Source organism: Ambystoma mexicanum, chromosome 4p, assembly GCF_040938575.1.
Source record: "Ambystoma mexicanum isolate Mex_15411 chromosome 4p, UKY_AmexF1_1, whole genome shotgun sequence".
In the NCBI taxonomy this organism is placed as follows: Eukaryota; Metazoa; Chordata; class Amphibia; order Caudata; family Ambystomatidae; genus Ambystoma; species Ambystoma mexicanum.
The window spans coordinates 112,782,538-112,803,223 of NC_090927.1; the positions used below are offsets into that span (position 1 = coordinate 112,782,538).

General features: G+C 45.5%; 1 protein-coding gene across 5 annotated transcripts in view; it reads right to left on the reverse strand.

The window, feature by feature from the left end:
• Window positions 1-20,686, reverse strand: part of CAD (carbamoyl-phosphate synthetase 2, aspartate transcarbamylase, and dihydroorotase) — a 425,465-nt gene that overhangs the window by 164,506 nt on the left and 240,273 nt on the right. For all 5 annotated transcript variants that reach the window (XM_069605502.1, XM_069605501.1, XM_069605500.1 and 2 more), the window contains exons 23-29: window positions 11,062-11,229; window positions 10,270-10,452; window positions 9,745-9,849; window positions 9,202-9,447; window positions 7,003-7,084; window positions 5,883-6,049; window positions 5,311-5,475 (exon numbers count right to left, since the gene is read on the reverse strand). In XM_069605502.1, the coding sequence (XP_069461603.1) occupies window positions 5,311-5,475; window positions 5,883-6,049; window positions 7,003-7,084; window positions 9,202-9,447; window positions 9,745-9,849; window positions 10,270-10,452; window positions 11,062-11,229 (1,116 nt within the window). The remainder of the gene's footprint in view (window positions 1-5,310; window positions 5,476-5,882; window positions 6,050-7,002; window positions 7,085-9,201; window positions 9,448-9,744; window positions 9,850-10,269; window positions 10,453-11,061; window positions 11,230-20,686) is intronic.

Below are 20,686 nucleotides of genomic sequence, written 5' to 3' on the forward strand. Positions count from 1 at the left end.
GTTGGAGTCGAGGTTCAAGAGTCGAGGGTGCGTCGGTTGACGGGACGGGCCCGGCTCGTCGACGAGTGACTGTGGCAGGCTTGCCTGGGTTAGTCGCTGGTCCAACGATTACAACAAGGACTGAAGCGTGGACAGAATATCCAACGACAAAACCGATTGAGGAGAGGGGCAGATACCGGTGTAACGGAGGCCCTCGTCGACGACTTGTCAGCCGCTCGTAGCCCTAGGTCTGCTGGGCCAGCAACTCTCTCGTTCTCGTCCTCCGAGGACAGCAACATAGCTTGTTCTTGTAGCAAAGGCTCCGGGGGGGTGGGGTCAAAGACTTCAGGCCTCCAGGCCTCCTGTAGGATCCCCGTCGACGAGGCCCTCGTCGACGCCATTGTCGACGGGACGGTGGATGCCCCCTGTGCAAGTGGTAGGGAGGCGGTCGATGACTGGACCGCCGTCGACGACGAAGACTTCGCAGGTGATTTTGGCGGTCCCGCCTTCTCCACACTGTGCCCGCTTTTACTCGACTCTCGACTCGTGGTCGATCTGTGATGATCGCCAGAGGAGGATTTCCTTTCCTTCTCATGCTTTTTTGATGAGGATGATTTCTTTGCCGAGGAGTCTCTAGTGGAGTGACTTCCAGACGACTCTTTTTCCGACGGTCTAGATTTCTTCGCCGGCGGTTCCGACGAGGCCGCTCGGCGCGATGTTTTCGCCGACTGTGTGGAGCCCACCTCCGAGGGGGGGTATGCCCCCGCTCCATCATTCAGCCATGCCACCAGGCGTCGGTTCCGGTCTTTGAGGGTTTTTTGAGAAAACCCCTTGCATATGTCGCAGGTATCCGCCGAATGGTGAGGGTGGAGGCAATATATGCAGTCCATATGTCCGTCCCCCTCGTAAACCTTTTTTAAGCCGCATGTCGCGCATGGACGGAACAGCGCTTTACCTGACAGAGGACATTATTACTCGAAATCCAATGACGCAACCTAGTACAAAACAGTAGGACAACACGAGGAGAACCCACTACTTTGGAGACGGTTGAAATCTGAAGGGGAGCCGCGGGGGCGGGCCTCTTATACTAGCACGGCCTGCAGAGCATGCGTAGGCGGGTCCTAGAAGGACGTAGATAAGGACACAAAAGTGTCGAAAGTTTTCCTTTGAAAAAGGCTATATATGTGTACCGAGGGGTCCCGGTCTGACGACGGGGAATATTCCAAGCATGTGAATCCATGAAAGATCCAATGCTGGAGAACATCGTTTCCCTTGGTCTTGTTACTTTGTTGCCACTTTTGGTAACTATCTTTCTAGAATGCATCTTACGGGGTATACTTTGTTTTGCCTAGACTAAGATTCAAAGGATTTTTGGTTGCTTTAGGTGTGCCTAAGGGACAAGCTGGTGGCAGCGGTTACTTTTTGGTCTATTTTACTTTAGCCTTACCGCGTGTGGCTACAAACTGTGGCTAGTGTTCAAACATGGCCGTGCCACGTAGGTTTGTGTTTGTTCCTTGGCCATCGTCAATAACCCTTCTTCCTGGCTTGTGAGGGCAGGAGAATCTTTATATGGACTTCCAATGCCCGGGAAAAGCAGAGACCTTTCATGGGCTACTGTAGGGTACATGTGTTTACTGTCTGGAAGTGGGTCGGGACAGTCTGGTGCCAATCCACAAACTGGTTTCAGTGTGTCCGAGTGGTATTCATGAGTTGTGTCACCAGTGGTCCTGAATGGACCACAGCCAGGGGGTGGGGGGGGACAGATGTTTGATTGGCTAGTGGGAGGTTTGGCTCTTATCTGGCTTTTTGGATACAAATAGGACACCAGCACCCATTCCAGACAGATCCTGGAAGAAACCAAAAGGAGTCAAGTATCCTGTCCAGCTTCAAGACTTGCAATGAGAACATGCCCCAGGACCACCCTGTGGCTGGCCAGCTCCGAGTTTGGGCTTTTGTGCTGCAGATGTCACTGTTCTGAGTTGAGGCTTGGAACTTGGGGGGGGGGGGGGATTTTTACCAGCTTATGCAACAAGACTAACCGCTACAGAATTACGTGGTCCTAGCATCAAGAGGACCCGAGATAGGAGGGAAAATCTGACCGCCGCAAGTACATTCCTGTGAGTCACCATGCATTGGTGACCGTCATTTGAAACTGCTTACCTGCGTCCATTCCTGTCCCGAGAGGGATGCTGCATTAGACACCGACCAGAGAGATGCTCAAACATGCAGCCATTGGGAATCAAGGGCTGAGGATTACGGCGGGAAAAGTGACCATGGACCTTCTTCAATCGACCGGCCAAATCATGTGAGGAATCTGAGTACTGGGTTGGGGAGGTGAACTGTTGTAATACTTACCAGATTCCCCTTTACTCCCTTTTAAACATTTAGTTACTTTAAAAAAAAAAAACTGGTCTTACTTTTGCTTTGCCATTGCTTGTTCATACAAGCACTCCAAAAGTTGGTAACACGTTTGTTCGCTAGTTTAACTGGTCCCCTGGCACTTGGAACTATTCACTGGACCCCAGAGACCCTACCTACATTTTTTCCGGCTTCACAAAACTGTGTGGAAATTTGCTGAACTTTTGGGCACAAGGCCCCATACATTTTAGGGATTGACTTCTGAAGTTAGGATTGACTCTCTGTGGACTAGTAGTGCTAATGCTAATCTATAACTTCCTTTTCAGGGGTTTGATCAGGGATGTAATTTCGGGGTCGCAACTGCGACCCCCGAGGTTTCCCTGGCTACCCCTAAAAAAAAAAACTAAAAAAAAAAAATATTTTGTAATGCAAGCAGCACCATGTGGCTCTTTGTTTTTGGAGTGGCAAGTAAGACCTCAAAATAAATAAAAAGAACAGGGCATCCACAAACACTTTCAGCAGTGAGACTAAATAGGAACACCAAATAATGTGTCTTTCTGGAATTCTATACAATAATTGCTAGACTCAAAGGTTTACTTCAGGAACACTTCAGGGGGTGATTCACTGATTTAGTCTGTTCTTAAACACCTCAACTCAGCCTTTCATCCTTCTGAGGTCAATAAATGAGTATCAGCACAGGTTGGGTGATATTGGGTGTATATTTTTTCTATATAAAGCGCTTAAGCACAAGTGCTATATAATAACACATCATTTGGGCATGGACGCCTGCTTGCATTCACAGTAATTTGGTAATATGGGCCTATACGTACTGATCTGAATGATACAAATGGCGATCCATATTTCCACATTATAGTGATATCGTAACCATATTTTTCGTAGTGTACTTATTAACAATGCTATGTGATGCCACTTCTGGTTTTGTCAAGGGATGAAAGGTTGTGTTCCATCGCTTCCCGCAATATGTCTTCGGGGTGGGGTCAAATGACATCACTTCCTGTGATGTCAAGAGGTAAAGGCTAATGTGAGGTCACTTACGCTACCCCTGGTATTTTGGTGAAATGACGTCCCTGGGTTTGAGGCATATTTTGCCCTATTCTAGCAACTGTATATATGTATCTAATATTTAGTATTGAGTGATATTACCTGTGGGTAGTCATTTTTCACGGTTTTATTTGCCCACAAGTAAAGCAGCATTTTTATAACGGTTTGTCAAAGTGTGTTCCTTGACTGCTTCATTGCGTGTGCTCATTGTGGACCCTTCACAAGCTCACCACCCCTTGAGACTCAGCCAAGACAACTCCCTTGCTACCTTTAACTGGTTTGGCTACACCTCCCACAGTTGGCCACCAGCTTGTCTTAGAGACAATGTACAAGTAACCATAAAGCCATTATATAAATAGTCTTAAGGATACAAACATCCTAGCCCCAATTCACTTTAAGGTTATGTTGCAATTGTAACAATAAAAGAAAAAACAAAGTGAGACCGTCTCTGTACTGATAGTCTTAGGGACTAGTCCGTGTCCTCATAAGAATGAGCAAAAGGGCAAGGTAAGTAAAGGAGAAAGCTTTACTTACATGCAAAAAAAAAATTATAAGTCAGCACAGTGTTCAAAACAAAGCAAACCGAAAGAGTGTCCTATAGAATTCTATGGGATGAAAACAGCAAAAAAAAAATCTTTCCCCCACATCGATGAAGACAACAAAGCCTTCAACGGACAAGATCTCATCCACCAAAGAGGAGTCTTCAATGGACAAACACTTGTCGCCACCACAAAAGGCTTCACCGAGGTTTTGAATCAAATGCTTTTCTATCTTCTTACAAAAGTGAACATATACATGTATTGTATAGAAGTTGTGTGACAATACTTACCTAGGTGTTTTATAGCAGAGTGTGCATTTTATAGGCCTAGTAAATCATGGTTTATTTTTGTACTTGTTCTAGCTAGAATTATTGGAGTGCTTTATGTGCGTCTCATTGTAGCCCTAGACCACTCTCACACTCCTGAGTCTCAGTTGTGCCGCTCTGCTACCCATTGATTGGGTTCGGTTAGACTTCAGTGTCTTTCCAGTTCACTATAATAGGTTGGCCTCCCAAAACCCACCCCCAAGGTTAACTTTGGAAATCCAGCTTAACATCAGCATGTTACAGCTCTGAGCAGGCAATTAGCAGCAGATCACGCCAAGGAGAAGCTTCAAGGGGGTGGTAGGTGTTCAATACCACAGACTGATGTACTGGCCAACAGGCAGATTTTCGGTATAATGTTCTGATTTGCACACAGCCTTTCATTCTGGCGTCTGCTTGGGGTAATGGTGCAGATCCTCTAGGATGTCCTGCCTACACTTGGATGACTCTAGGGCATTAGGCACCATTGTATGGCAATTAAAGTACAGCAGACCCCAGATAAGTGGTTCAATTAACTATTAAAGTATTAAAAGGCATCTGCAAATGCCCAACTACCTTCACCCTCCCCTGCCCCCCATCTTACTGCCCATTAGCCATTAAGGTATTCAACATTCGCCAAACGTTCACACCGCCCACATCAACAGAACACCAACTACTGGAAACCTTTAAGTATGGAAGGATGCACCACTCTGTGCGCCAGACAGAACAAACCCACTTCTAATGGACAAATCCACTGACCAACAGCCTGGCATATGTAATATTTTAATTATGGTCCGATTAGCCAAGTTTACGGCTAGCTGCTAACTGCATTTTAGAAGCTCCGAGGGAGGATAGTAGATGGAACTCAAAATTAAAAAAAAGCAAGTGCAGCTGTCCACCTAAATGGACATCTGATTTATTCCAGTCACTTCTGCATGAGATTTTCTCCACATTGCACTCATCCATACCAACCAATACCAAAAAAAAAAAGGGAACAATGTCTAGGGACAGTCCCCCGTCAAAAACATAACAGCATATCAACTGCAAGAAGAATGCTTTTCATTACCCACCTCCATCCAAAGTGACACGTTGTCCATTTTGAGATCTGAAAAGGTGTCGTTCAAGTACATCTTGAGACCAGCAGCAGAGCCTGCGACTGGATTCAGAATGTTTGCATTATCAGAGGACGCTCCGACAAAAAGAGCAAAGTCACAGCGAGCACCTGCTTCAGCCAACTAATAGGGGGTAAATAGAGGTGAATGCAATTTCAATCAGACGCAAACAAGGACAGTACACACTGTGGGGCAGGTAATCCATTTTAAGGTCTCTGGCAACAACAGTACTTGGTGAAATGTTGATCAAACTCAATCTTTGGCTCTCCAGCTGTTTGGGACTACAACTCCCATCAACCCCAAGCCAGGATAGTTAGTCTAAAGCATCTAGAGAGCCACAAGTTTCAGACCCCTGGCAAAAAGTATAAGCATTCCTGCACCTCATATTTGCAAAAATACAGGAGATATTGAACCAGAAATAAAAGGCAATGCTGCCCCATTAAGGGGTCTGTTGATAATTATACATTCAGGTACAAGCACTGGCCTCTGGCAAGGAAAAATGTATCAACATGTTGGTCTGACATCCTTACCCTTTGTGCCAGCGCGAAGGATGCAGAGTCTATGACGGACGGGGAGGTGTTGGGCATAGCACACACCATCGTGATACCCCCTGCTAATGCTGCTGCTGTGCCTGAAGAAAAGTCTTCTTTGTGGATGGCACCAGGTTCACGCAGGTGGACATGGACATCAATCAAACCTGAGGAAGGATAGGCAGGCATTGAGATGGGGACGTACTCCTGGCTCCTGCACACTAAAGCTTCACAATCAATATGGGCCGACAAGCACTTTGGGCAACCAGACCAGTCACCTTCTGAAAGCCCGGCAAAACAGATCTCAAAGTGGCTGACCTTGTACTGACTCCTCGCTCTCCTCCCCCCTCAACTAAACTCTCCTTTATCTATTGCACCTCTCCACTGAATGGAGGTCACTGGGTTCCAGAAGATCCTCTTTCCCAAATCCCTTTTTTGAAAGATGCCCCTGGGCCTGCAATCCCACGTGGGAGATCAAGGCCATAGTCTAGTGACTCAAACAATCTGCATTAAATATTTTGTGAGGCAGCCGTTTCTGAAAGGATCTCTATTTAGATTGATAAATGCAGCTAGTGGTTTGTGGTCCTGTGTCCAGGCAATGTGGGGTAGTATCTTGATGCAGTGTATATTATCTGCCCTCGTCAGAAAGGAGCTAGTAGGAAGCAGCGTCAATGTGGTACGGTTAAATGTCAGTCCGGAGTAGTTTCTTTGTGCACTGGTATATCAGCATTTCAATTGTGCCACAGACTTTGTTAAATGCAATGTGTCCCGACAGGGCTGGAATCAAAGTTCTTTCTACTGGTGCCGGTCTTGTATATTCCCGGGCATCAGTTGTGTGTGTTGAGGTTAGCTCTTAGCCAAGTGGTCTTTGAATCTGTAGTTATACGGTCCATTGACACCCGAAGAAAAAGGGTCACTCACAGTGTGCACACTTACGGTCATGAGCTTTAGATACAGAAAACATGCAAGGCAAAAGTATATCGACACGCTTCAATTTCATATCAGAGGACTTTGTGAATTGCATGCAGAACAAGAAGCATTACATATGAGCAACGCGTCAAGACCACCCACGATATCTTGCACAATGCAGTATCATATCGGATCGAAGCGCCTACCATACCTGGCAAGCGGATGAGCTTATGTGATGTCATGCAGTCCACATGAGTCTTCACTGGTGGGGCTGCACCAATCTGTCGCAGCGCCTAAAAAATGACAAAATTCAGAATTGGAAGGTAACCTCTTTCCACAAGCTTCATCATGGTCGCTCAAACATGCACGTCAAACATTCAGGGGTTTTATAGTTCAAACAGGAGCGAGGGTACGATAATGGATTTAGAGGTTTTTCTTCCAAGAATTAAAGCCATACACCTGATATTTCAGAAGGCTTTTGGTGCCAATAGAACGATTTACTCATTTCACGTGGATAGCTAAGGGGTGTTGAAACCGTGGGAGAATAAAGATGGAAGGATAGGAAGAAAATCAGACTTCCTCCCTCAACCTCTTTCCTCCTGGTGATCCAGCTAACGATGTGTACAGGTATTCACTACACAGTATTCGCATACACAGGTACAGGCACCTGTCGTTCAGTATTCCAAGCAAAACACAGTTTCAAGGGTCCTAAAGCAGAAGGAACAAGGAGGGAGAAAATGAGGCCTTACCAAACAATTGAAAACATAGGAACAAAGGTGCAGTTGGAGAATAGTTATCTAGCTGTTAAGGTATAATGGTCCTAGGAGACTAAGCACAGGGAGTTTCGGGCACCTCCCTCACTTCCTGCCTGCCCCAGACACTCTGGAGCTTGAGGCGGGTTTAACTTGGAAACCCTGCCAAAAGCGAAATGAAGAGACCAAACCTGGTTTGGCACACAGAAAATCTCTAGAAGGACCTTTCCACAAAGAAACGGCGAAAGAAAAAGACTGGGTGCCATTTTGGCAACGATGGCTCCCGCGGTTGCTTTACAGCGGCTGTGAACACAGCCTGCGGTAAAAGCACACCATGGTAGTTCAAATTAAACCACTGCCTCCAGCCAAAATTGTTACATGAGAAGCTAGACAAAGGGGATACTAAGTAATCCCTCAAGCACTCTATTGTAAGATAGTGTGTGCTGTGTCTAGCAAGTTACAATGGTAACTGCTCTGGGAAACAGTAGTTTATCCCAGAGAAGGTAGTTAAACCTTTGGGTAATCTGGAAGACTTCCCTGTGGCACTGCACTGAAGGTGCTGTGTGACAATGTAAAAGATGATGCCAATGGAGTTTGTCAGACTCCACAACCAAAAGAAACAGAGGTAAAATTTACAATAAAACACATGCAGTGTGAAAAAGGGTCTCACTCTCTCCCGGTTAAAAATATCAAGTCCTCAAAATCTAGCAAAGTTGCTGGGGGTCTCCGAGGTGGAGGGAATTGGCACATTTCTGAGAATTCTCCCCAACACAGGGTACCATAAAATAAAAATCAATGGAGGGAAAGGCGCAAAAGAGAAAATCCTTCCTAAAAAGGGTGAGCAAACAACTTTGGGCAAAAACTGGGTGCTCGAGGCATTGTGAGCCTTATGTGCCACCTAGGACCATATATACTGTAAGTGATGGAAAAAGGGTTGCAATGGCAGGGGGACTTCAGAAGGACATCTGGCTACATAGAGGGCAGAGAAAAAGAAAAAAAAAAGCAAAAAGCAGAAAGTGGAGGGGCCTGAGACAGTGGGCCTAGAATGTCCTAAAATAGGCATTCTGTTTCAACACTCTGGTTCCAGGATATCCCTCCTGCCTGATTAACCTGGTTGCATGACCACAATGCTTCAAACCTATGACGTCCCACTTACCATAACATTTTACAGCATCAGTGCCGTATTTCTTAAATCTATCCTCACAGGTCACTATGCAGTCTCTGCCATTATGTGTACCCAAGTGTCCTCTGACAATATACATTCAACACTGCTTTGTATACACAACTGGTTCCCAACACCCATCCTGGGGGCACTCTCAGAGCCAGCTCCCGTTGTATGTTAGGTACACCCTTCCATTGTTACCACTTTCTGACAAAAGTGACCAATTTATGTAGGTCTTGTACATGATCATGTTGAAGACACTGCTACCATCTAAACAGTGATAACAGAGAAAATAGAAACCACAATGCACTAAGATATACCAGTGGCCATGTAATGCCGCTCCACCAGCTCTTGCAGCATAAAGCTCATATGCCATAACCCAAATATCAGAGTTTCATTACACCCATTCGTACTTTGAATTCTCATTAACCTGTGCTGGCTGGTGCATCTTCTAGCAGTTACCTCAGATAGTCACTGGCCCAGCCCAACTACTTACTTCTACAAACAGTTTGGTGCACTTAATATCTATGATCAGGGGCACAGAGTAGTCCACAGCCAGCCGCCGTGTACGGTAGCCCTTGGTGACAAAGGATGAGAGACGGCGCCCCCCAGCATTGCGCATGGAAAGGTTGATGACCATGTCGAAGTGGTTCTCGGCAAGACAGTCCATGATGCTACGCTGCTTTTCCTTCAATGGGCAGTCACCGTCATACTCCTCGAAGGGCCAATCCACCGCTTTCACCTGAAGAATGGAAGGAGAAATTGACTAAGTGCAGTATGTCAGCTGCTGAAGACAACCCATTTCAACTCCCCAATGGGGTCTAGTTCAAATTGAATCCCCCAAAATCTCTCATGGGGGCAGAAGCAATTTATAACATCTTCCCACCATCACGAGAAAATACTTAACGTTCATCCTCCTTTACATCTCTGCTCCACTGCGCACACTTCCCTATAGCTCTGACTATGGAGCAGACAGAGAAAATGACTGCAGAACCCTTTGCTGTCCAGTAACCTCGAACACACCCCTTTGCACAGTTACCTTTATTCCATGTTCTGTGTAGAAATCAGCAGTTCCCAAACTGGCATACAGGTTGTACCCAAGGCTCTCCAGAGTCCGTACGGTGGTAAGCAGCTCGCTCTTGTTCTAAGGCAGAACGTATAACAGCACTCAATGGCAGAAGATGAACAACATTAGCTACTCCTTCCCAACAGACAGTCCTTCTGCCCAACATCTTGGAGCCCAACAGAGTGGACCGCCCTGTATCATCCCCACGATCTTCCTGAAAACAGTGCAGTCAAATTATGAAAAGGCTGAAGCACCCCCCTCACCCCCCCATGTCTAAAGCCTAACAATTCATGACGCCCAACACAACGCTCTTAAGCTTTCTTTAACAGCACAATACAACGAAATACTCTTGCATAGAAGAGTTTTACTATAGTAGCCCACCCAACCATCTCCAATTATAAGTGTGCCCAAGAACCTGATGTTTTAGCACCCATGTTATAAGAACCCCATCCACGAGAGCTATGAAAGACTTAACAGATCGACATTTTAAACACTAACCTTGTAGCTCCCGATCGTCAGCAATATGTTCTTTTTTGGAATCTTGAAGCCGGTGCTCAACATGGCCTTAAGATAGGCCTCATAACGGTTTTCCCCAAAGCAGGCCACTTCACCAGTGCTAGTCATCTCAACACCCAGCACCACATCAGCTCCAGCCAACCTGGAGAAGGAAAACTGGGGCACCTGGAATGACAGTTAAGTATTCCTGTATTGTAATGAAGAAAGTATTCCTGTATTGTAAAGAAGAACGTATTCTTGCAATGTAACATGTTTTAAGTATTCTTGTAACAGCGCCACGATGTCCGAGTGCTGCTGTGTGCTTTATAAATGCAAATACATGAAATAAATAGTGTTTGATAATCTAAACTAGTTCACAGAGCTCTTAAGAAAAATAGCAAAGACACAACATCAAGAAACTTGCCTTTTAAGACCGTTTTGTTTAAAATGTCAGTATCTGATATTCAACTAATTGAAAATCCAAGTAAACGGTGGCTTAAACAGCATTCTGAGTCCTAAATTTACAGAGAAGATTGTTGCATATGGGATAAGGGTATCTTGTATAGACAACTCAGGATCTTCATGGGCTTTATAGAATTGTTTAACTTCTGGGCTTCTCCTTAAGCCGCTGTTAAAAGCTCCAGGGATGCTCTGGACTTTCAATCTTGCGCTAGGCCATCAATCAAGAAAACTTATTGCATGAGCGCATAAAGAACACAACAAAAAAGGCGGCTTTGTTAAGGCTCGCTAATATTAAGAGACTTGTTGTACGTGTCCTGACCCTCACCAACCTACCTTGACTCCCACGATGCCTGTTCCAGTCATCAGCCCGACAGGCTCCACTTCTTCCCCCATAATGACCTGTGTGGCTAGAGCCACCATATCCACTCCAAGGGTCTTTGAGACAAACGGGAATGAACGGGAGACCCTCACGTTGCACTCTATAACCTTCAGCTGATCGTCCTGTAGTGAGGAAATGGGGAACAGAGACAGGAAAAAGGATCAGCAATTAAAAAGTTGCTGAAATAAGAATTAAATTGGAGTACAATTTTTCTTTCCGCACACCCTACACCCTATGAAGTTAACTTACTATTGGTTAACAGACACCTATAGCAAAGTTGCTGTCTAATCAGGACACGATTTTGTATCTTTAGAATAAATACAAAAATATGTTTTTTTAAAAAGGTCTTTGCCAGTTTACAAAAAATATTGTCATACAAACGTGTGCCTCAATTCTTGGATGAAATTGCTGATGGAAAAATACAAGAACTGAAATGAGGAATGTTGGATTATTTTGCCTTTTTCTACTGTAGAACGCAGTGGTTGTTTGGAGTGTCTCTCCAATATTCATTTGGGCAGTTATGGGCTTTGTCTTCAAGATAAAATTGCTTGCATTACCCACATAATGGAAAAGCACGTGTCACTGAGCCTCTGGTGTGGTTGCCTGCAGAAGTTCGACCATGATGTCGGATAGGAAAGATTTCTTTTTTTGCAACTTTTCTTCCATTGTCATCTCCCAGCTATTTTGCCATGCCTCGCACAATGGCCTGACCTTACTTTGGAGGTAAGGCCATTTTCCTCAACTGCCCCTTGCTCAGCTCATTTATATTGAGGCCACTGGTCAGCAGTTCTGATTAACAGTTCAAGGTCAGATTTTCATATTTGTGATGCATCTTCCTGACCTGTGTCAACCCCAAAACCTTTTGCATGGACTTGGGGAATATTTCTCCTTGTCCCTAGGTGAGTGGGAATCATTTTCCCCTCTCACCTAGTCTTTTACTATTTGTATGGGTGACTTTATTTCGTCTCTCCATAGTGTTTGGTTGGAGTTATATAGTTTCCTATAACATTTGGTATTAGGCTGGGTTGCCCCTTTGGGCTCCCCTGTTAATTCCTCTCATTTATTTGGGTGAACTACTGTTCCCAAGTAGTAAAGAGGGATTTTCATCCCCTTTAAATTTTGTTTAAGTGAGCCAGCCCACCCCACCTTATGTGGAGTGCTAGGGGATACAATGTATCCCCTTTCTGACTTACCTGGTAACATTTTATTACAAATGCAAGTTTACTTGAATGGCTGGTGGCAGTGGTTTTACCTTTATGACTTGCAGGGTGTTAATCCAGCCTTTGTAATGCACAGAAGGCCCACTATTCTGCTAGAATGCTGGGCTCCTTTTTTCGCTATTTCTTGTGTGCTTGTAGTTTGAGGTCTTCTCCTGCCATTCTAGGCGGTAACAACCTCAGTGTAAGTTTTGTCTTTGGCAGTGTTAGGCAAGATTGTATGCAGTAACCCTGTGGGAGACTACACCAGCCTTGTCCTCTTGGTATTAGGTATTCCACCTATTGGTATAGGTCTGTACTACACACCTTGGTAGATTGACTGAGCAGCCAGACGCAACTCAAGAGGGGAAATGTGAGCTGTAGCATTGAAATCCACACATACAAGTAGCCAAATAACACTCAGGTTATGTAGTAAAATATGTATTTGACGGTCAGTTTTAAATGAGCATTCTTTATAAAGGGCAATATGCAAAAAACACACTTCATAACACTTTCTCAGAATCATAACACTTTCTCAGAATCAAGATAAGCAAATAGATACTTTTAGAGATGCTTCATACACACTACCTACACCCTGGGGTGACTTAAATTACTAGGACAGTATGGGCATTTATATATCACTTTACACAGTGGAATTCTGAGGATGTGGAAAAGGAAAAGGTTAGGGAAGGAAAAAGGTTAACAGGTTCTCAGAGCACGTGCGCACTTTTCAATCTCCCAATGAACTCTAGATGGAATCTTTCCCAGCAAGATTTAGTTAAACCAATGCAACACCTATGAGGGACAGTTAGAATCAAAGTCAATGAGTCTGCAGGGAGCCAGGACAGCCAAAGTCAAAGTCAATTTGAGTAATGTCTATGGAGCTGGGGTACTTCTTATATAGCACAAAAGTCTTGCAAAGTTAGAGAGTTTGTTGCAGGAAATCACTGTTGGGCCGCAAGCTGTTACAGTTGTGAAAAGTTAGAGTTAGAATAACTCTAGAAAGGCAGCTACTGAAATCTCAACTGAGGCAAGCAAGCTACAGACCAAGAGATAAGTACCCCTTAGTCAGAACAGTGCCTTTGGTTCGAAGAAGAGGATCCAGCTGGCTTCTGTTCTGTTGCAGGGATGCAGATCCTGTGTTCCTGGGCCTCAGTCGTGGGGGGAAAAAGAGGGAGGATGTCTGGAGGACTCCCGCACTGCAGTTTAAAGTTCAGCGGCAGCTACGGGCTCTTTTCAGAGGCACTTCGTGGTTTCAGCAACCGGCAAATAGCACCACTGTGGATCTTGGACACTTGGACTTTCTTCACTCCTTGAATACAGCAGTCTGGTGAGGCGACTCGAGCTTGGGTCGTCCTGCTTTGGGAGGGTCCTCAGTATCTTCTTGGAGCTTCGGCCTGGCTTAAGGACAATACACTAGACTATGGATTTCGCCACCCCTGGCACTCGGTTCCAGCAGCAAAGAAGTAAAGCCAGTTGGGGTAGGTACTCCAGCAAAGTTTGTCTTGAGGTTAGTTGGTCCCACTAACCCAAGGGAAGAAATCTTCTCCTCTGGAGCTTCTCTAGCTGATTCGGAACAGCAGTTTCAGCGCAGGAGCACGGCTTCACCGGGCAGTTCAACGGTCCAGGAGGATTCCTTAGTCAGATGTTTCGCCCAGTGGTAGACTCAGTCTTTGGTTCAAGAAACCTTGGCTTTTATGCAGGTCTCGCCGATTCATGCTGTTAGGTAAGATTTGGGTGCACTACAGCAACCTTGGCCTTCTGGCAATAGGAACCTAACCTTTGGTATAAGTCTGTACTACACAGGTTGGTAGTGTGGCTGAGCAGCCAGGCTCATCTCAAGAGGGGTCAATGTGAGCAGTAGGGTTGTAACATTTTCACAGTGACAGTTATCTAAACACTCACACTGAAGGTTTCTTGATTAATTATTAATTTCAGTCAGTTATATAAGCCTTCTTCAGAAGGGAGCAACACATGTAACAATTATAATACACTTCAAAACACACTGTTTCTCCAAATCAGATGATACCCATTGGGGATGGCACACGGACGCTGGTGACTTAAATAGCTAGGGCACTGTGGACATTGATTTATCACTGGTACATTTAGAGCACTACTGAGCTTGGTGCAAAGGTTAGATTGGGGAATAAAACAAAGGTAAAAAAATAATTCATAAACGGGTAAGTACTTTTTAAACCTTCCAATGCCAAGTAAGGTTTACCCTTTACTGGGGGAAAGGTAAAGGCACAGAGTCAGAGGTAAGAAGAGTCTCTCAGGGAGCCAGGACAGCCAATGTTAGTTGACCAAAGTCTAGGGGGGCAGAAGATGTTCTTTGCAGGTTAGTAAAAGTCCTGCACAATGTTTTAGAAACGTTTGTAGAAATAGGATTCACTTGAATGGCCACAGGCTAGGAGGCTTGTGAGGGGCAAAGCTGCAAGCAACTCTACAATGGCAACCAAGACGAGCCTCAACTGAGAGCAGGTAGGGCTACACCACAAGAGGTAAGTCCTCTTAGGTTTAGAGTACCTTTGGTTAGAAGAAATGGTTCCAGCTGGCTTCTGTTCCTGTACAGCTCTGCAGATACTGGTGTTCATGGGCCTTAGTTGTGGGAACAAGAGGGAGGACGTCCGGGGACTCCTGCACTGCAATGGGAAGGTCAACGGGAGCAATGGGCAAACTGCAATTCAGCGGCACTTCGCAATTTCAGCTCCTTGCATCTACAGCAAATAGCAACACTGGTTCTTGGATACCACTTCAGACTAAAAGCGATCCACTCGGTTTGGTGTTCCTCTCCCTGGCACTTCGTTTCCAGCAGCAGTGGAAGTACAGCCAGCTCCGAGAGGATGACCAAACGCGTTCACTTTGGGGTTGATTGGTCCCACCAACCCAAGGGGAGAAGTCATCCTTGCAGAGCTTCTCTAGTCGAAACAGCGAATCAGCAAAGCAACCAACGGTCCAGGATTTGCAGTAAGCGTCTCTTCAAAGTTCCTCTTCGGATTCCTTCGTCCAGTGGTGGACTATGCTTTCCAAGAAAAAAAGCCTTGACTTTTATGCAGGTTTCTTCCATTCATTTGCAGCCTAGATGTCTGTCACAGCAGGGTGGCTGTCCCCCAAGACAGACAGCCAATCACCTTTTGGGTGCATTCCTGTCACGTAGGAGATTAAGCACAGTGAGTTTCGGGAACCTCCCTCGCTTCCTGCCCTGCCCAAAAGGCGGTAGCCAGAGGCAGGCTTCAGTAGTGACCCCCACCTAAGATCAAACTAACAAAGGAACCAAACCTGGTTTGGCGCGCAGAGTAAATCTCAAGAAGGACCTTTCCAACAAGAAATGGGGAAAAAAAGACCGGGCCATTTTGAGAAAATGGGCACCCATGGGTGCTTTACTGCAGCTGCAATGGCAGCCTGCGGTAAAAACACAATGGTAGGAAAAAGTAAACCACTGCCACCAGCCATTAATTGTAGAAAGGGTAACAAATGTTACATGAGAAACTGGACAAAGGGGATACTAAGTAACCCCACCAGCACCCTATGGTAAGATAGTGTGTGCTGCGTCTAGAAAGTTACGAAATGCAAGTGAACACAGGCCTAAATCACAGAAAAATACATGAGTGAGAAAAAGGATTACTCTCTCCGGGTTAAAAATTAAAGTCCTAAAGTCCAGCAAAAGAGCTGGGGGTCTCTAAGGTAGAAGGGAATTAGCACATTTCTAAGAATTCTCCCCAACACTGGCCTAAATAGCCAGATATGGGAAAACTCCTTCCCAGTACCTTAAGATGATTAGGACCCTCAAAAAGGTTACCTGGGTGTCTGAATATTTGAAAAACTTAGATGGTTGGGTTAAGGGTTATAGAGTGAACACCTTTAAAGGAATGAGAAATCTTTTTATTGGAATCTGTTAATCCAGCTCTCCTGAGCGGAGACAGCACTTAGCCGATTCAAATGAGATGATCCCAAAAAGTTAGCAAAGGATGCTCGCTTGTGGGTTACCAACAGGGCCACTCAAAAGGACTCTGGGGCCACTCACAAGAAGAATGAGGGAAAGGACAATTCTAATTCCAACGATACAAAAGAGGGCCACAAACAGAAAAAGGGGTAAGTGCCATGGGAAACGTGGCCAGTCTAGTGAGACCTCTGGTGCTATACTACCAGAGGGAGGTCAGCAGAAGCCCCCATTCCAAAGAACATTTGGTAAATGTTATGCTTGTGGTTCAACTAACCATGTGAAAGGGGATCCCAGATGCAACGGTAAACTTTCAGGGGCCCACACTGCCTCCTTAGCCTTCATCCCGAGGGAGAAGCTCATATGGCAAGTGGTAACTTTCAACTATTGGCTGAAGACCCCATTGGAGTCTTGGACAGTTCTTTAGTGTCCTTGGATCTGTGGGGACAGCAGAATAGGATGTGTACAACTTCATTCCAGTTAACAAAAGATTACTACAAGGACCGTGTACTTGTAATTGGTCGGGAGACCCCCTGCCATTAGAGACACATGGGCTAGCATTACAGTGGTTGATGAGTTTTTTCAAACCTGAGGATGTTGTTCCACTAAACTTCCTGGAGGCCCAGTCCAGAAGGTTACAATACGGTCAGCTCTCATCCAGTGCAATAATAGGACCATAAGAATACCTTTCATTGTACAAAATGAGGTGCCTGGGAGAGTCCTTTTGGGGAATGACTTAAAGACTGAGTTGTATCAAGCACCCCGAGGCCTCCCAGTAAAAAGGAAGCAGGAGCAGACTAGATTGGCCAGAGAGGCAACTTTAGATGACTCTCAATGGGAGATTACAGAAGAGCCTATAACACCCAGTCTACAGGAAAAACACCCTAATTCCAGGCCAAAGACAAAGGAGTAACCCGATATGTCATGAAGAAAAAAGGTATATCACCTGTTCAAAGGACAAGGACATCCCAGTGACCCCTCCCCCAACTGAGACTGAGTGGGAGGAAAAACCAGAAAGTGGTGAAACAGCTACTGACATGAAGCCCTTCCCTATGTTGGAGATCTGGATCTGAAGACCATCCTGAGCTGCAGTCTTTACTGGCAGAAGGAGGACCCTCTAGGGCAGACTTCAGAGGTCAAAGAGAGTGTCCTACTCTTGAAGGACTTTGCCAAGAGGCAGCTTCCAAGCTGGAAGGGCAAGAGCCAGGGAAGCATAGGCTGTACTTGGAGGGTGGCCTCCTCTACAGTGAGAATATTAAATCTACCCCGGGGGACTACAGAAGACTTGCAGTGCCCCAGGTGGTGTGACCCCCAGTGTCTACAGTTATCCCACGAGATCCCTCTGGCTGGCCACTTAGGTTTCAAGAATACCAAAGCGGATATCTGTATTTCTACTGGCCCAATATGTGGTCTGATGTAGATACATTCTGTAGAAGTTGTCAGACTTCTGCAAGAGAGGAGCCACGAATGTGGCACCCTTGGTGCCTCCCCAAGTGGTGGGAGTTTCTTTTGAGAGGGTAGGGATTAACATTGTTGGTCCCCTAGACCCTCGCACTTCCTCAAGCAACTGATTAATAATCAGTGTGGTAGACCATGCTACCAGATATCCTTAAGCCATACCTATGAGGACTGTTACTGCTCAGGCAGTGGCTAAGTCCCGCCTTGTTATTTCTTTCAGGGTTGGTTTTCCTAAGGAGGTCATCTCAGACAGGGGGGTCACATTGTATGTCCCACTACATGCATACCATGTGAAAAAACTGAGGAGTGACCTACAAGTTCTCAACAGCCTACAATCCCCAGACCAATGGGATGGTAGAGGGGTTTAAGCATACTATGAAGAGCATGGTCGGTGCTTTTGAGGAACCCTTTAGAAGAAAGTGGGACCTTCTACTGCCATGCCTTCTCTTTGCTTATAGAGAAGTCCCTCGGGAAGGGGTTGGTTTCAGCCCCTTTGAGCTGCGCTATGGTCATCCGGTTAGAGGTCCATTGGCCCTAATCAAGGAAGTGTTGGAGAGTGCGTCTTCCCTCAAGTCAGTGAGAGTCACCAACTATGTGCTATGTCTCTGAAGGAGAATGGCACCAATAATGACAGAAGCTTCAAATTACTTGAAAGTAGGTCAGGCTGGCCAACAGGCCAACATGGTGGAGTTTACTCCAGACCAGCTTGTTCTAGTTATGGTACCTGCGAGGCAGAGGGCCTTGCAGGACAAATGGATTGGACCCTTCAAGGTTGTGGGCAAACATGGAGGTAAATTACTTGGTGGACTTGGGGAAATTCCTAGGAGGCCCTTAGGGTCCATCACACTAACCGCCTAAAGGCATACGTTTCCAGGCCAGAACTAGGAGCTCTGCTTTTAGCATCTTATTAGGAGGAGCAAGAGAACCTCTACCTGACCTACTCAGGGGACAGCCTTTAGAAAGGATGAAGGAGTTAATCTCTCTTCAGATCTGACCTTGCAACAACAGGGGAAGTGCTAAATTATGTTGAATAGGTTTGTATCCCTGTTTTCACTGACACCAGGCTTGACCCCTTGGAGCCAGCATGATCTACTCACTCTGGCGACACTCTCCCTGTCAAAATCAGAGGGTTACAGAATGTCAGACCATGTAAGCACCCACATAAAGGAAGAGGTCAAGAAGATGCTTGATCTTAGGATAATTTAGACATCTACCAGTCCATGGGCTACCCCAGTTGTACTAGTGCCAAAGGTAGGATCTAAAGAGTTAAGATTCTGTGTGGACTATAGAGCTCTTAATGCAGTCACTACGACTAATGCCCATCCTTCACCTAGGACAGATGAGCTGGTGGACAAACTTGGTGCAGCATTTTCCACCCTAGGAGGCCTCTACCAGTCAAAGGATATGCCTTTTGGACTAAATGCACCTGCTACATTCCAGAGGATGGTGAATCATGTTCTGAATAGGATGGAGGACTTCTGCATGGCATACTAGGATGACATTGCAGTGTTCAGTCCTACTTGGAAGGAACATATTAACCACCTTGGATATGTTTGGCAGGCTCTTGAACAGGGGCCCATCTGACCATAAAGGCAAGTAAATGTCAAATTGGTCAGGGTAAAGTGGTCTATCTTGGACATGCGGTTGAAGGAGGTGAAATCAGGCCATTGACTAGCAAAGTACAAGCTGTACAAGACTGGGCCACCCCTACTACCCAAACCCAAGTGAGAGCCTTTTTAGGTCTCACTTGTTACTATAGGAACTTCATTGAGAACTATGGGACCATAGCTTCTCCCTTAAATGTGGTCTCCTAACCCAACTTCCCCAAGAAGGTCAGATGGAATGTTGAGTACACTCAAACCTTTGAAAGACTGAAGAAAGCCCTTTGTCAAGCTCCAGTATTGAGAGCTCCCGACTTCAACCAATCCCTCATTGTACAGACAGATGCTTCTAATACAGGTGTTAGCACGATTGTATGCAGTTCCCTGTGGGAGACTGCACAAGCCTTGTCCTTTAGGCAATAGTTAACCAAACCTTTGGTATAAGCATGTACTACACAGGTTGGTAGAGTGACTAAGCAGCCAGGCTTATCTCAAGAGGGGCATTGACCTGTATTGAGCAGTAATGTTGCAACACAGTTTCACAGTAGCAGATTTTCAAATAAACACTTACACTCAAGGTTTCTTGATAAAACATGTATTTATTTCAGTGAGTTGTAAAGCCTTCTTCACAAGGAAGCAATATATGTAACAATTAAAATACACTTCGAAACACACTTAGTTTCTCTAAATTAGCTGATATCCAAGGGGAATGGCACAGACACTTCCTACACCCTCAGGTGACAAATAGCTATGACACTGGACATTGATTTATCACTGGTACATTTAGAGCAATGCTGAGTTTGGTGTAAAAGATCGAATAGAGGAATAAAACAAAGGTGAACAAATAATTCATAAATAGGTAAGTACTTTTGAAACCTTCCAATGTTCAGTAAATTAACCCTTTCCTGGGGAAAAGATACAGCACAGAGTCAGAGGGAAGAAGAGTCTCGGGGAGCCAGGACAGCCAATGTTAATTGCACAATGTCAAGGGGAGCTGAAGATCTTTGCAGGTAGGTAACAAGGCTTGCACAATGTTTTTAGAAATGTTTGTAGAAAAATAGAACACTTGAAGGGCCACAAGCTGGGAGGCAAGTGAGGGGCAAAGCTTTAGCAACTCTGCAAGGTAACCAAGGCAGCTCTCAACTGAGAGCAAGCAAGGCTACTCAAAATGAGGTTAGTTCTTAGACTTCACAGTACCTCTGGTTAGAAGAAATGGTTCCAGCTGGCTTCTGTTCCTGTACAGCTCTGCAGATCCTGAGCCTCGCTCGTGGGGACAAGAGGGAGGACGTCTGGGACTCTGCTGTGGGTAAGCGGCAGCAATGGGCAAACTTCAATTCAGCGGTTCTTCAGTGTTTTAGCTCCTCACGTCCGACAGCAAATCGCA